The sequence below is a fragment of the Desmodus rotundus genome, chromosome 1, assembly GCF_022682495.2.
Source record: "Desmodus rotundus isolate HL8 chromosome 1, HLdesRot8A.1, whole genome shotgun sequence".
In the NCBI taxonomy this organism is placed as follows: Eukaryota; Metazoa; Chordata; class Mammalia; order Chiroptera; family Phyllostomidae; genus Desmodus; species Desmodus rotundus.
Window position 1 is genome coordinate 132660144 of NC_071387.1, and position 16483 is coordinate 132676626.

General features: G+C 34.9%; 1 protein-coding gene across 1 annotated transcript in view; it reads right to left on the bottom strand.

Moving 5' to 3' along the window:
* The window catches only part of FBN2 (fibrillin 2), a 251867-nt gene that overhangs the window by 159204 nt on the left and 76180 nt on the right, over window positions 1–16483 (bottom strand). The window contains exon 7 of the mRNA XM_024571456.3: window positions 7589–7714. Coding sequence (XP_024427224.2) covers window positions 7589–7714 — 126 coding nt within the window. The remainder of the gene's footprint in view (window positions 1–7588; window positions 7715–16483) is intronic.

Here is a 16483-nt window from a genome sequence, read left to right on the forward strand (position 1 = left end):
CTCTTCTTTAAAAATTTTTTCCTCTCCTATTCTTTCATAGTATACTTGGCTATTCTAAAACAATTTCTTTAAAATTAAGGAAGACACAAAGAAATGGTAGCATGTACCATGTTCATGGATTGGAAGAATTAACATCATCAAAATGGCCATACTACCCAAAGTGATTTATAGCTTCAATACAATCCCTATTAAAGTACCAATGACATATTTCACAGATACAGAACGAACATTTCAGAAATTTATATGGAACCATAAATGACCCTGAATAGCTGCAGCAATTTTAAGAAAGAAGAACAAAGCAGGAGGGATCACAATACCTGATATCAAACTGTATTACAAGGTCACTGGAATCAAAACAGCCTGGTACTGGCATAAAAACAGGCACATAGACCAATGGAACAGAACAGAGAGACCAGAAATAAACTCAAGTCCTATAGTCAATTAGTATTTGACAAAGGGGGAAGAAGCATAAAATGGAGGAAAAATAGCCTCTTCAACAAATGGCGCTGGGAGATCTGGACAGACCATGTAAAAAAAGGAAACTCTATCACCAACTTACACCATACACAAAAATAAATTCAAGGTGGATAAAAGACTTAAATGTAAGTCATAGCACCTAAAAGTCCTAGAGGAAAACATTGGCAGGAAGATCAGACATTCCACACAGCAACATCTTCACTGATATGTCCCCTAAAGCAAGGGATATAAAGGAAAAGAATAAACAAATGGGACCTCATCAAATTGAAAAGCTTCTGCATGGCTAAAGAAAACAGCATTAAAATGAAAAGAGAACCAACTATATGGGAAAACATATTTGCCAATGATAACTCGGACAAGGGTTTGATCTCCAAAATATATAAAGAACTCACATGACCCACTCTAGGAATACAAACAACCCAATTAAAAAATGGGCAAAAGACTTAAACAGACACTTCTCCAAGGAAGACATACAGAGGGCCCAGAGACATATATGAAAAGATGCTCAGCATCACTAGCCATCAGAGAGATGCAAATTAAAACCACAATGAGATACCACTTCACTCTGGTCAGAATGGCCAACATAAACAAATAAACAAACAAGTGTTAGAGAGGAAGTGGAGAAAAGGGAAGCCTAGTGCACTGTTGGTAGGAATGCAGACTGGTGCAGCCACTGTGGAAAACAGTATGGAATTTCCTCAGAAAACTAAAAATGGAACTGCCTTTTGACCCAGCAATTCCACTGCTGGGATTATACCCTAATAGCCCTGAAACACCAATCTAAAAAAACCTATGCACCCCAATGTTCATAGCAGCACAATTCATAATAGCCAAGTGCTAGAAACAACCTAAGTGCCCATCAGTAAATGAGTGGACCAAAAAATTGTGGTACATTTACACAATGGAATAGTATTGAGCAGAGAGAAAGAAAGAGCTCCTACCCTTTGCAACAGCATGGATGGAACTGGAGAGCATTATGCTATGTGAATAATAGCCAGGTGGTGAGGGACAAATACCATTATGATCTCACCTTTAACTGGAACATAACAACAACAACAACAAAAGCCAGGGAGATAGATATATCAAAATGTAACCAGAGACATTGAAATTAAGAGCAATCTAACAATAACCAGAGGGGAGGGCAGAGGGGACAACGGGGAGAAGGGTTTTCAGGAACTACTACAAAGGACACATGGAGAAAACCAAGGGGGAGGGTGGAAGCAAGGGAGGGACGTGGGTTTGGCTGGGGTGGGGGTAAAATGCAGACAACTGTAATTAAACAACAATAAAATAATTTAAAAAATAAAATAAAACGATTTCTTTAGACCTCTGCTATTGACTTGCTTCTACGAATAACAATAGAGTTAGTTCAGTTCCACTTATCCGTACTCTTGTTCTGCTAGACCTTCAATTTCAATGCTGAATCATCGTGAGTGAGTTGTTTTAGCACAGTGGTACAGAATAAATTTTCATTATAATGAACAGAAAATATAGCAAAAATCCATTCACTAAGTGTATAATACATGAGCCCTGAGAGACAGTAGAATACACGTTAGAGAGAAAGGTTAAGTTTTTTCAAGAATCAGTCTTTGTGGGCTACCCTCTCAAAAGGTTCCGTGGAAACCAGCTACATCTGAGTGCTTAAATTGGTCGGTCAGGCAGACTGCTGAGGTGGTAGATATGGGCTGGAGCTGGTGACCTGTCAGGTTATGTACCCACAACCACAAGGCTTGGCTCCCTGAACCCCAATGACACAAGGAAAGGTGTTCCCATTCATGAAGGGTGAGGTGAAGAAACAGAACTGGACGTCAAGTTTCCATATTTTCTTCAGGAGAGAGGCAATGCTTTTTTTCAATCACGCAAACGCCACCACCGGTGCCAGAATCACTAAACTGGGCGTAATTCTGACCTTGCTAAATCACAGAGTATTACCCAGAAGTAAAGAGAGAACCGTGCTCATGTTGCTACTGCTGTCTTCATGAATTTCCTCCAAGAAATATACTCCATGGGCTGGGGTGTGTGCTGCCAGGCTATCCGCCCTTGTCTGCTCAACACTCACTAAGAGAGGAAGTTCTGGAATGAACACAGCAGGTTGGAATCCTGACTCTATATGGTTTCCTACTCACATAAAACCTCGAGAAAGTTACTTAGCCTCTCTGTGCCTCAGTTTCTTCATCTGTAACTCGGGTTGATGTTAGGAAACAACCTCACAGCACTGTGTGATGCTTAAATAAGAAAATCTGCATAAAGCGGTTTAACTATCATCTAGAATATATTAAGTGCTACATAAATATTAGCTTTTATGAAGATGTTATTTTGGTACATATGATCTGCTGGCACAATCAGACAAGAAAAATAATTAAAATAGATTGTAAAAAGTGCCATTATGAAAGAATAACTTATTTTCTATGGGAACCGAAAGTAGGTTTGGATTTAGCAGGCTGGCTTTCTTAATTAAGAAAGAGGTAATTTATATTTTCACTTCATTGTTGTAAATTTCTTTTTAAAAGAACTTAAAAGATGATAGTTTGTGGTTTTTATATGGATGACCTAAAAAGTTTTATCTCTTTCCAATATTTACAATCTCAACTGAACCTTGAATCTCAATTTTAGCATACAGTTTCCCTTTGGGAAATAGTCAATGAATTCATTTATCATTTATTTTAAAGTTAATACACTTTTGGTAATATGAGTAAAAGCAAGCAATTTTCAATTGAGAACAGAAGTTTACTTTCCATGGTTTATCAAAGCAGAGTTGGAATAGCAGCTATCGGTGCTGTGCCAACATGTTTTGTGAGTTTCGCGAGCATAAACAAATTTATTTGTTGTCACAAGTCTCAAACAACTAAATGCTGTGGTAATGGAACAAAGCTGAAGACTCTTCAGAATAAACTGCAAACAACTATTTGACCTATGAAGAGCCATTCAAGGGAAACTTTCCAATACAGTGATGTTACTTTCCTGCCTTCCATTTAAGCCAGGAAAGAATAACTGGCTGAAGGAATGTTAAAGAAGGTATAGTCTGGAAGGTGGGGAGGGGTCATGCAAGGACATCTGGCACCTATTTGTGTTTTATCCAAGTGGATTAAATTCAAAATAACATTTTATTATAAAAAAAGACAAATTCTGGAAAGCCCTCTGATACACCATTTCATATTCTATTAACATGTTCTGCTTGCCTTCTTCATTTAAATTAAACAAATATTTAGATGAATGAATCTTTGAATACAGCAAGGAACTGAAACAACCTTCTCTTTGGATGTGAAGAAATAGTTTACTCCACCAAGGAATCATTTTGCAGACTGTATGACAGAAATAGGAAAAGCTTTTATAACCAATCTGGTCCAGGAGAAATAAGACACAGCCTCAGTAGGCATAAGAGGTTTTATTAAATCTGGGACCCTAACTGAGTAAGAAGGAAAATAATGAATTTTCCTTTAGGCACTCTGAGAGAGAGAGAGAAAGAGAGAGATTCCTTTTTGCTTTGGGCTCGGTTACAGCTTGGACAGAAGTCTGTATCTGAACATGAATGAACAGAATCCCATATGAGAACCCACTGGCCAACCATACAAAACAAAACAAGCCTCACAGACAGACATTGAGTCATACGTTTCAAACACTGAATTGGGAGATGAATGCCATACCACCATTTTTTCACTTTAATAGTATAAACTCTATACATTCAAACTTAAATTTTCAGCAGAACAAGCTTTTTAGGGTAATATTTTAGTCTCAAAGGCATCTCAATTAATGAGCTAGAGACAATTCTTTCTTTTAACCTGAGAACAAAGAAGTTGCCTCACACCTCAGAAGCATTACCTGAAGGAAGACGGACAATGACACAAAGAGCTAAAAATGCCGAACTGCATTTAATGTTTATGCTCTTGGTCTTTGAATGGCAACCAGAGCAAAATAAAATTATGAAGACAATGAAAAAAAAGTCAGACAAAGAGCAAATTCCTACAATGAAGATCACTGGCCTCTTACCAAATACAATTTTAACTCTGGCCACAAATGGCACCTTCTTCTTGGACATTCAACCCAAGTCAAAGAAATTAACTTATTATGCACACTGCTTTGAATTAATCAACACATATTGTTTTTGGAACCTGCAAAATATCACGAACAGTTCCAGGCTCTGGGATACAGTAAATAATATCGTAAGTTTTGTCCTGAGGGATCTTACTCAAGTGTTGGAGTGAGATGGTCAATAAACAAACACAAAAAATATCAATGACACAATTTTTAAAAGTTAATAAGCAAACTTTACAGTTTCTTATAATGCTAAACCATTCTCCCAGTCACTCAGATCCAAGACACTGGAGTGACCTTTCTTATTTCTGAAGAGACTTAGTAAATTAAAGACAGAAAAAAATTCTTTAGAGAATTTCATTGCCATATAAACAGAAATATAGGTGCTATACTAGAAATAGGAAGAGCATCATTTTAAAATAAATCTTCCAAAGCTACTTTATTTTATATTCACATTGTAATCTACATAAAAAAAACCCTAACATATCTTACCTTTCACAGTCAAAAGTTATTGTTATAGTTGTATTTTTACTTGGAAAAAACACTAAATTTATGTCAACACTTTTACATTGACACTATATAAACTATACATAAACTGACTATAATTTAAAACCTGTCACTGAGTGGAGCAGGAATCTGTAGTCTTTCCAGATACATTATGCTACCGATTACATTAAAGAATTTTACATAAGGAAATGCCACTTTATCTTTTATGTAGAACAATATTAATTACCCAAAGAAAATTAGTAATAGCTGCTTTTAAGACATATCCAAATAAATATGACTTACACATAAAGTAAAGGATTCATAAAACCTTAAGTTTTCAAATTCTAATTACCAATTCTTCCAACTCTGCTATTCCCCACCGATCCCAAATATTAAATCACGTAATTCTTTCTGGGCAGTGGTTAAATGGATTTGGCTGCTTGGGCAGGAAGTAAAAAAAGGGATGACTGGACTCAGGGCTCTGGGTGGTGCCTACTTACATCAACACCCCCTTTCCTAAAGAACACAGGCAAGTGTGAATAAAGACTTGCAGTGTCTTTCCCTAAACTCTGACTTGGCTCTATATGTTGTTTTGATGAAATTTGATTTAGAAAAGGCTCATTCTACTTTCAACTAAGGAGAAACATACATTGTTTGATGATTAATGGAAATGTCACAACCATTTAAATGAGTCAGTGGCTGTGCCTTCTTACCTACAATCAAACACTATCTTTGTTCCTAAGTGCACCATCCCTGAATCTAGTTTGGATATTATTCCAGAAGTACAAAGTGAAGGGGGTGACAAAAGGCTGAGTGATAGAATCAACCCCAAAAATGTCAGGAAAGAAAAGAGAAGAAGTAGCAAGGATACAGCAGCAGCATCAGACTTTCTACAGATTCTCAACTCCCTGGTCCAGTTACTGGGCTAACTCAGAAAACTTTCCCATCTTCCAAGTATTTTCTTAACCTTTCCAATACAGGCAGACTTTGATGATCAATATTGTACTTAAGTATCATAAACTACTTGAACACTCTTGCTACCAGTTATAGGGAGAATTGATTTAGTCTTTAAAATAATTAAGCACATTTTTATTACCTTCTCTTTTGGGTGAGCATGAAATTAAGTTTAATAATGTAAATAAAATTATGAAGACTATTTTGGAGCTGACTATAAGTGAACCGAGGCAAACAGAAAATGTGGGATGATGCATGTTCCACAGGCTCACGGGGTTACGATTCCTGGCGTTAAAGCAGGAGCATGTGCACCCACTCCACCTTTGGTCTAATGAAATAGTTCCTACTCCTGTTTGTCCTCTACAATTCAACTCTACATTTTACCTTTTCCCATTTTTCTTCTACACAAAGACACACAACTTTTTATAACCAAGCACCCAAAAATAAACAGAAATACTGCCATTTGAAAGGAAAAAGAACAAAATAATTATATATATAGCAGAAGATGATTTTAGTTATTGAAGGGAAGTGGATCTAAATGAACTTGTGGTCATTTTTTCACAGGAAGTAATTATAATATATGTTTGGTACTTTTAGTCTATTGAACTCAGAAACTGCTTCCAGTTACGATCATAGTAGGCGTATGAAATAAACTCAGATTTACTGAATTTCCCATATACGTTTTTTCCACCTCAGTTTAGCTAGATTAGGAAAAATGAATTTCTAGAATAAATCTTTTTAAACTTTGAGGAGATGAGAACACTTATGTCACACAAAAAATGATGAATAGCTATTTATAAAGATAAAACTGTATTATCTTTAGAATACTACCTTGGTTTAAATAAATTGATTTAGGTAATAATAATAACTGAAAAGATAAACATTATAATTCAATACTAATAGAATTGTAACAATTATTCTAAATATCCATGTTCATTAAACCTAGACACACTTAAAAGCTTCTTAAATTTTATAATGATGAAGTTTTGGGTCTCAAATATAACATGTTAATTTATGTAAGGAATGCTAATGGAATTTACATGTCAATATTATAACACAAAACTCATATTCTGGAAAATTATTTTTTTGTGTATTTTTGAGTAAGCTATTCTTTCACAGAATTACCTGTTGTGGTAATTTCCAAATCCTCCCTGAGTCAATTGTGCTTGGTTTTCAATTTGGTGGCCAAATGATAATATTCAGTATAGAAAGTTAAAATATTTACTTTATAATATATGACAGAGTGCCAACTTCTAATGAATCATTTTACACACGACACTGTATTTCACGTGAATTTCTCTTTATCCAATTTTAATCTTTTATATATTCTTGTAAGGAAAAGAGCAAACTAGTTCATTAAGGAAATATAGTAAGTGGCTGGATTAGTCCCATTCTCATTACAAAATAAAAACTGAGATACTAAACCTGATGCAAAATGTTCATTGGCTCTTCCCAAATCAAACCTGTTAAATGTGCAAACCAATACAAAACTACTCTAAAGTTATGACTCCACTTTCATATCAAATTAAAGGATTATAATTTCAGTTAAATTCTTCAGAATTCAGATGAAAACATGTTTTTCTTGGATTCCGAGCCATCCATGAGGCGTGTAGACACACGCAACCGCGGAGAGACTCACCCGCACATTTCTGCGTCGCTTCGCTCTGCTTGTGGCCAGCAGGGCATCTGCATTCAAACGAGCCCACCGTATTGATGCAGTTTCCTCCCTGACACACCCCGGGGATGGCCTGGCACTCATCAACATCTGTGAGAAGAAGGCATTTCAGACATAAACAGCACTGATTTTGATACTATCTATATCTATGTCTATGTCTATATATCTTTCTTTAATGTATAGAAAAAATTAAGTTGTTCTCAAGAGGGCAGGGTAAGGTGAGTCAGGACCCCTTTGTGTGTATATTTCTAAATTTATGTAAATGGTCCATAAATGTTATAGACTTCATTTTGTTTTCTGATTTCTTGTTTTGAAATTTCATTTTTAAAATCCATCCACATTGTTATGCAGACAACAAATCTCTTGCTTTGATTTGCTGCAGGATACTTCTGGGTGTTCACTCTCCTGGTGGTAAGCACTCAGTATACCTCCAACTTCTCACCGCCTCAGTAAATAGTACAATGAACATCCCTGTTATGTCTTTGATGGAGTTGAGTGAACATGGATTTTAAAGTCTCAAAAAGACTCCTTACCCCTCTGCTGTAGACCCAGAGCAGAATGCCTAGATCACAGGGTGTATGTACTCCTATATGAGTACATAATGCCAATGGTCAGAAAGCCCACAACGGTCTCCATCCATCCCACCAGCCATCTACACGCCTTCAAGTAGTCCACAGCCCTCTCCTCTGTGTGAAGACTCCTGTGTTTTCTCTTCCCTGCCAACACATGATATAACTATCCAATGTCCTTATTTGCTCTGGCCTCATAAATGTAAAGGGATTTTAATCATTAATTTTAGTTTTCATATCTCTAAATATAAATTACTATGCTTGTTGGCTTTTATATTTCCTCATCTGAAAGTTGTCTGCTTATCCATTCGACACTGTTACATTGAGGGTGTTGTGTTCTTTTTGTAAATTTAAAACCTTTTCTGTTTTAAACATGGCAATTATGTTCCTCACCCTTTAAGATATCTTAATTTCACCCATTTAAAAACAGGTATCTTTAATATTGACAAAATTAAATTCAAGAAACTGTAATAAAGATTTTCAGACAAATGAAAGCTGAGACTCTACAAAAAATGTTAAGGGAAGTTTTTTAGAAAAAATAAAAATCAGATGGAAATTATGGTCCACAAAAAAATAAAATAAAATGGAAATTATAAATATGTTGATAAATATAAAAGATGTATTTCTCACTTTAAAAAAACTTAAAGGTAACTGGTTATTAAAAATACTAGCAGCAATAATAATAATAATGTATTCTGGAAGTCATAAAAATGCATAAAAGTGGAAAGTACAACCATAATAGCATGGAGGATTGAAGGGGGAAATGGAAGAATATATCACTTACTACATTGTAAATGAAGTGGCATAATATTATTTGAGAATAGACTACAGTAAGTTAAATATGGAAAGAAAACACATTAAAATATAAGCAAAGAGGCAGAGCTAATAACCCAATTGCATAAATGAAACAGAATACTAAAATATACTCAATCAGACTCATAGATGGAGAGCAGGATGACAGGTAGTTGAGGGGAATTCAGGGGCTGAGGGATCCAGCGAAAGGAAAAAGGACTCAGAGACATGGACAACAGTGTGGTGATTGCTAGGAGGAGGTGGGTATCGGGGGACTAAATGGTAATGGAAAAACTACAATAAATATTAAATTAAAAAAGAAATTACAGATAAAAATAAAATAAAATATACTCAATCTAATAGAGGCAAGAAAAGAGAAAAAGAAGAATAAAGAATAGGTGGGACAAACAGACAAGAAATAAGATTTAAACCCAATAATATTGATAATTACATGAAATGTAAATGGTATAAACAATCCAGTTTAAAAGTTTGAGGTTGTCAGCCTTGGCTGGTGTAGCTCAGTGGATTAAGTGCAGGTCTGTGAACCAAAGGATCACCCATTCAATTCCCAGTCAGGGCACATGCCTGGGTTGCAGGCCAGGTCCCCAGTAGGGGGCGCACAAGAGGAAACCACACACTGATGTTTCTTTCCCTTTCTCTCTCCCTCATCCTCTCTCTAAAAATAAATAAATAAAATCTTTAAAAAATAGTTTGAGATTGTCAAATTTAATTTTAAAAAAGCAAAACACAATTTTATATTGTCTAAGAAAACCACTTTGCAAGAGATAGCTTAAAAAGTGAAAGGATGGCAAAGATATATCAAGTTCATTAATCAAAAGAAAGCTGGAGTGTCTATGTTGCCTAGTGGTTATTATGCAAAATGTTCATCAGAACAAGAAATACCATGTATAAAGATGGGTACTTCATAATGACAAAGGACTCAATTCATTTAGAAGACATAATATGAAATGTGTATGTACGAATTAAAAACTGTTAAATGCCCAGAACAAAAAGTGACAGAACTGAAAAAAGAAATAAACGATTACAGTTGGAAATTTCCACAGCACTCTCTTAGTAACTAACAGAATAAATATACCAATACAATAAGCAAGGATATACAAGTATAAGATCTAAACTATATTTTCAACCAACCTGTCCTAATTTACATTTTTAGAACATTCCACCCAACTTTAAATATTTTATTTATTTACTTTTAGATAGAGGGGAAGGGAGGGTGAAGGAGAGAGAAAGAAACGTTGATGTGTGAGAGAAACATCAATTAATCACCTTCTGCATGCCTGGCATGTGCCCTGAACAGGAATCAAACCCGAGACCTTTCACTTTTCACTCTTCAGATCAACGCTCAACCAGCTGAGCCACGCCAGTCAGGGCTCCACCCAGCTTTAGCAGAATACACATTATTTTCCACAGCACATGGAATATTTACCAAGACAAACTATATTCTGAGGTCATGTAAAAACATTCAACATAAAAGGATTAAAATCATCCAAACTATGTTCTCTAAACACAACAGAGTTAAACTGGAAATTAATCATAGAAAACATCTGGGATATCCCCAAATATTTGGAATTTAAACAATAGACTTTGAAACGATCCATGAGTTGAAGAAGAAATCACATGAAAAATTAGAACACATTTTGAATTAAATGAAAATGAGAGCACAAGGTATCAACATTTGTGGGATGCAGGTAAATTGGTGTGTGGAGGTGCATATGTAGCATTAAAATGCTTATTTTACAAAAAGAGAAAGATCTAAAATTGGTGATCTAAGTTTTTATTTTAAGAAATTTTAAAGAGACCATATTAAACCTAAACTAAACAGAAGCAAAAAAATAATAATGATGAAACAGAGCAGCCATCAAACAACAAAAATAGTAACTACAAAACCTGGCTCTCTATAAATAAGTAAAAATGACAGATGCCTGCCAAGACTAATTAAGAAAAAGAAGACACAGAAGAAATGAATAGTCCATATCAGGAATAAGAGTAGGTGCATAACTACAAATTCTGTAGACATTAAAAGGATCAAAGGAAATAGTATGAACAACTACTTATATCGCACTAAATTCATTAATTAAGACAAATGTACAGATTCCTTAAAAGACAGAAAAATTAAGACTCACTCAAGAACAAATATATAATATGAATAGATGTATGTCTATTAAAGTAATTGAATTCATATTTTAAAATCTGCACAAAGAAAACTTCAGACCTAGAAGGCTTTACTGCTGAACTCCTTCAAACATTGCAGAAGAAACAACAGCTGTTGTATACAACCCCTTTCAGAAAAAGGGGTACTGCCTTACTCATTTTATTAAGCTAACATCACTCTGACACTGAAGCCAGACAAATACATCATGGAAAAAAAAAAACAAACAATAGAATCATCTCTTTTTGGAATAGGCACACAAAAACTCTTCGCAACTTTAGCAATATATAAAAACGTTAATACATCATGACCAAGTGGGGTTATCCCAGGAATTTAAGGTTATTTCAACATTGAAACATCAATCTGCTTAATTCATTATAGTAACAGGTTAATGAAAACATAATTTTCTCATAAATGTGAAAAGAGCTAGTGACAGAATTCAATACTCATTCATGATTTTTAAAATCTCAGTAAACAAGGAATAAAAGTAAACTTCCTCAACTTGATAAGGAGATGTACAAAAAAACTACAGCTAACATACTATCAGGGATTGGGAAATATCTTTTGATTTAGAGTTTTGGAATCCGTCATTTTATATGTATGTAAATGTGCCTCAATTTCTCTCCATGTAAAGGATAATAATCTCTAATTCACTGTATTGTCATGATAAACACTGTATATAAAAATAAGTATAACAAATAAGTATATGCAAATTTACATTATTCAAATTAGCAGGCTAACATAACACACTATTAATATATATTTAATTACAAAATAGCATATACTCATTGTAATAAATGTTAATGATGCCAAAAGTAGAAAATTAAAGAGATAACCATTGAAGTAAGTTAGCTGTTCTCTCACAAGTTCAGAGTGGTAGTCTGTTTAACACAAGTAAGACCACACTCTGTGTTGTTCTGCACCTTGCTTTTTCTAATTAGGGAAAGATTTTGTGGATACATCTCTATGTCACTATGTTAACTGAAACAAAAGGGCCAAAAAAAGTGACAAAATTTTATATAGATCTAAAATATCAACCATAATCTAGTCTTGGCAACTATACATTGTTAGTTTTATTTCATGTGCTCTCTCAGACCACAAAAGCAGTCTTATTAAAGGATATCTGATCCAAACAAAAAGCAACTCGAATAAAATATATGACAAGAAGTTTATATACCAAAGAGTTTAATTCAGAACATTCAAACCGCATTATTTTTAAAATGTACTACATTTCCACTCTCATTACAATGTGGTAAAAACATCCCTAGAAACCTCTTTTCCTGGCAGATAAATCAGAGAAAGAATATCATGGTATAAGCTGAAAAATGACACCAAACCTATAAATCCCTTAATACTATTCATAAAATCTTTTGACTCCACATTTAGTAGATTCAGTAACTTTTCAAAGAAAAAAGCAAACCAACTTTACAGGGTTTATTTTGTAATTGCCTAAAAATATTTTCTTAGAAAAAAAATGAAACCTTTATTTTTGAAGTATTCTAGACTACACAGCTATGAAAAATTAATTTCTTTTAGGTAGATCAAGTTAATCATTAAAAAAGGAAATTTTAAAGCAATCTTGTAGAAATAATCAACTTGACCTAGAGGCATATACAAGCACTCTCTATAAAACTAAAGAAAAGCAAGCCTCAGACCCTTAAACTATGTAAGAGTTCCTACATTTTCAAAATGCTAACATAAGCAACTATTAATGTCTGATTAGTTTTCCACTGCCCAGATTACTATACAGCTGTGTTTCCATTTACCCCTTCAATTCAGGCACAACGTTATTATTTCTTTACATGTTGAATCACTTCAAATTACATGTAAGAATTGTATGGAATAAAATTAAATCTTTTGAAATTTAAACTTTATATAATCACTTCGGTCACTGTCTATAAGGTTATAAATAATGTAACAAAGCAATAATAATTCTAGTTCATGAACTCATTATTCTCCAGTTTCTACAAATAAACTTGCTGTAAAAGACCAAACTGATTTTATTATATAAATTAGTATTAGATGGCGTATTATTTTTAGTTCACATTAAAATATGAAAAAATTTCTGCAATGGTACACACATATAAAAATGGTTCATTTAATTTTATCTGTGGGAACTAAGGACCGATTCCTATTACTATATATAATAGTGAATGGTTTTTAACTTTGCCTGTCACCAAATTAGATTCACTTTTAAAATGTTAAGTTCTTTTATTTACACTTCAGATGTTTCATACATAGTCCTTGTATTTCTATAAAAATAAATGTTAGCCATATTGGTTCCACTTTTAAAATGTAAGTTCTTATTTTCCATTCTCTATGGATATTTACACATGCTACTTGCTTTTCCATACAAAGGAATGCCAGTCTTTAAGTACAGCAATGGAAGGACAGATCTCTCTCATTCTGAAATCTGAGAAATACAGGTTATCTTGGCAACCATTCATATGGTTTGATTCAGCCAGAACACCTATTCATGTATTCACAGAATTCAAATGCATAAATGAGCATCCCAACAAGCAAATATGGGTAAGTTACTACCCGTGAGACTCTGCACTGGTAATACTAGGAAGAGAGCATGGTTCTCTCTCAATCTTATCTCAACAAATGTCATCATCATTTATCTGTGTTGTCAAAGTCAGAAACCTAGGAGATAAACTCTGTTTCCCTTTGTCTCGCTTATCTCACGTCATTCCATCAGCAGTAACAAGTGCTTGCTTCCCACATATATCTCGAACTCTCCCTCTACATCTATTCTGGTCTCAACCTCCGTCATATACTGCTGGTACTATTGCAGGAACCTTTCTTGGCTCTCACTCTGGACCCTTTTTTTAATACTCTACAGAGCAACAAAAGTAATTTATTTAAATATAAATCAAATCAAGTACAGATTATTACCTCAGTAGAGTGTAGCCACTGCCACAGTTTTTTACTCTGTGAGTTGCTCTACAGGAGCTTGAGAGGAGTTGGGATATTGAATTAATAAAAAAAACTTGCTTATTCTTTCTTATGCCACAGGATTCTCTTTACCTTTTCTCTTTATTGAAATTTTGTCCCTTTCAATCTACAGATTGAAGACTTTATTTTAGAAAATTTTTCTATTTTATCTTCAAGCATTTTTTCAGTTCCTTTCATCTGCTTTCTCTAGTCTGACTTCATTATGTATCAGCTTCTTTATAATCATTCTTTACTGTTATCTGACATTTATTCATTTCCTTAGGCTTAACCATTGTCATCAATTCTTTTCAGTTTTATGTATGTGTGTATTTATATATGTATATGAGGTCTGTCCAGAAGGTATCCAGCCATGTAATATGAAAAATAGAGATATTTATGAAGAAGATACAAGATACAAGAAACACTGTACACAGACAGGACAATGACGCCTCAGTCCCCTTCAAAGCAGGCACCTTGGGACTTCACACAGTTCTCCATCGCCATCAGCTGCCCCTTCATATTTTCCAGAATCTCACTAATGGTTTGAAATCTCCTCCCTTTCAAAGGTGATTTTCATTTTGGGAAAAGCCAGAAGTCACAGGGCACCAAATCGGGGCTGTAGGGGGGCTGAGTCACCTGGGTGATTTAATGTCTCATTAAAAAAATGTGCATGGGTGTGTTGTTGTGATGAAGCTGCCAATCACCACCCACAGCTAAGCCTTCTGAATCATTTAAATATTTTCCTTGGAGGGATGTTGAAGCTTCATGCAAAATTTGATGAAGATCCATGGCTCTCCTCACTCAGTCATTTTGAATGCAATGGCTGTACAATACACATGCTCACTAAATGGCACCTACTATGCACACCGACTAGTACAGTGAAGTCATCATTTTTCATGCATGCACATTCCAGTCCATACTTCTCGGCTGCCAGGTTACACTGATGTCACAAAAACAATTCTCGTTATATTAACAATGGCTGGACTTTTTCCAGACAGACCTCATACCTGCATTATTTGCCTTCCACTAGGTAAAGATTTGAATCCTTTTTCAATTTCTTTCTTGAGTATTATCAATTCATTTTTATGTCTGATTGTCTTTACTGAACTCATAACTCTCCTTTGATTTAGTTGTTATAAAAGGACGATAATTATTTTTTCCTTTCCTTGAGATAAGAGAGAAATATATGAATTTGGTATTTACTTGGGAATTCTTTAAAGCATATTCATTGGCCTTTACGTTCTTCTTTCTTTTTTTCAGTTTTTTTTTAATGTAGGCCTTTTCTCTTTATTACTCTGTAAATGGCGCCATTTGCTGCTGAAGCAACAAAGGAGAAAGCCAAGAGGAAATGGGTTGGTTTGAAAACTTCTACAGGGAATACTAATTGAAAGAGTTTCTCACCAAATTCCCACGTTTCCCCGCCCTGAGTATTAATCTTCAACTTTCAAATAGTGACGTGGCTCCCAGCTTCTGCCCTTTCAGATACTGACTCTTGGAGTCGCTCACCTCCTCTTTTACCTCCCCTCTCCTTTACCTCAGAGAGTGTGTCTGGGCTGAAAGGCTGGGTAGTGCACACTACACGTGGCTTGGCTCCAAAATTTCTCTTTCTACTATCCCTTCTTTACTCCTAGGGTCCGCAGATCTATCTCTTAGAGGCACAGTCTCTTTCCCTCCAATAGAACATCCACAGCCACTGACCAGCATTTCAGGATGCTGACACTCAAAGTAAATGCTTAGAAGATTCTCCTTGTCCCAGTGACTTCCCAGCAACTGCATGTGTTCAGCACTGCCGTTAATGGGGGGTTGTAGAACTTCAGTTTAGAATGCCTTGTTTCCTGTTATTCATTTTCTTGTTAGTTTTTGTCAAGTTAAAAGAAGGGGGATATTCTGCTATTTTAAGTGAGAGTTTCTATAATCGAGTCTATTTTAAGTAAAAATTTTGTACTGTATGACAACAGGCTGTATTCATACAATATGAATTAAAGTTGAACTTCATAATGATCTGGTTAACTTAGTCAATGTAGACAGCCAAGATAAATTTATCTTTCATAATTTACACTAATCAAATGAACCAAACCTCTTTTTCACTTAGTGCTATATAAGAGGCCCATAAATAACTTTCTACTCTGGGCATTTTCCTCTCAGACTACAGCTGAGAAATTAGCCATGCCTACCTGGTTTCAGCTGAGATTTAACGTCTACATTTTTTATGAGCAGTCCAAGTGAAGGAATTCAATGTTTCTGTACACTAATCCCATTGGAAAGAAACACACACCAGCATTTGTTTTGCAGGGAGTACTTTAGGGGCTGTATTGCTATTTCTTTGCATAAGCCCTTGTCCTGTGTCCTAGCTAGGGCGTGACTCTGGAAACAGAGCAGAGGCTCATCATC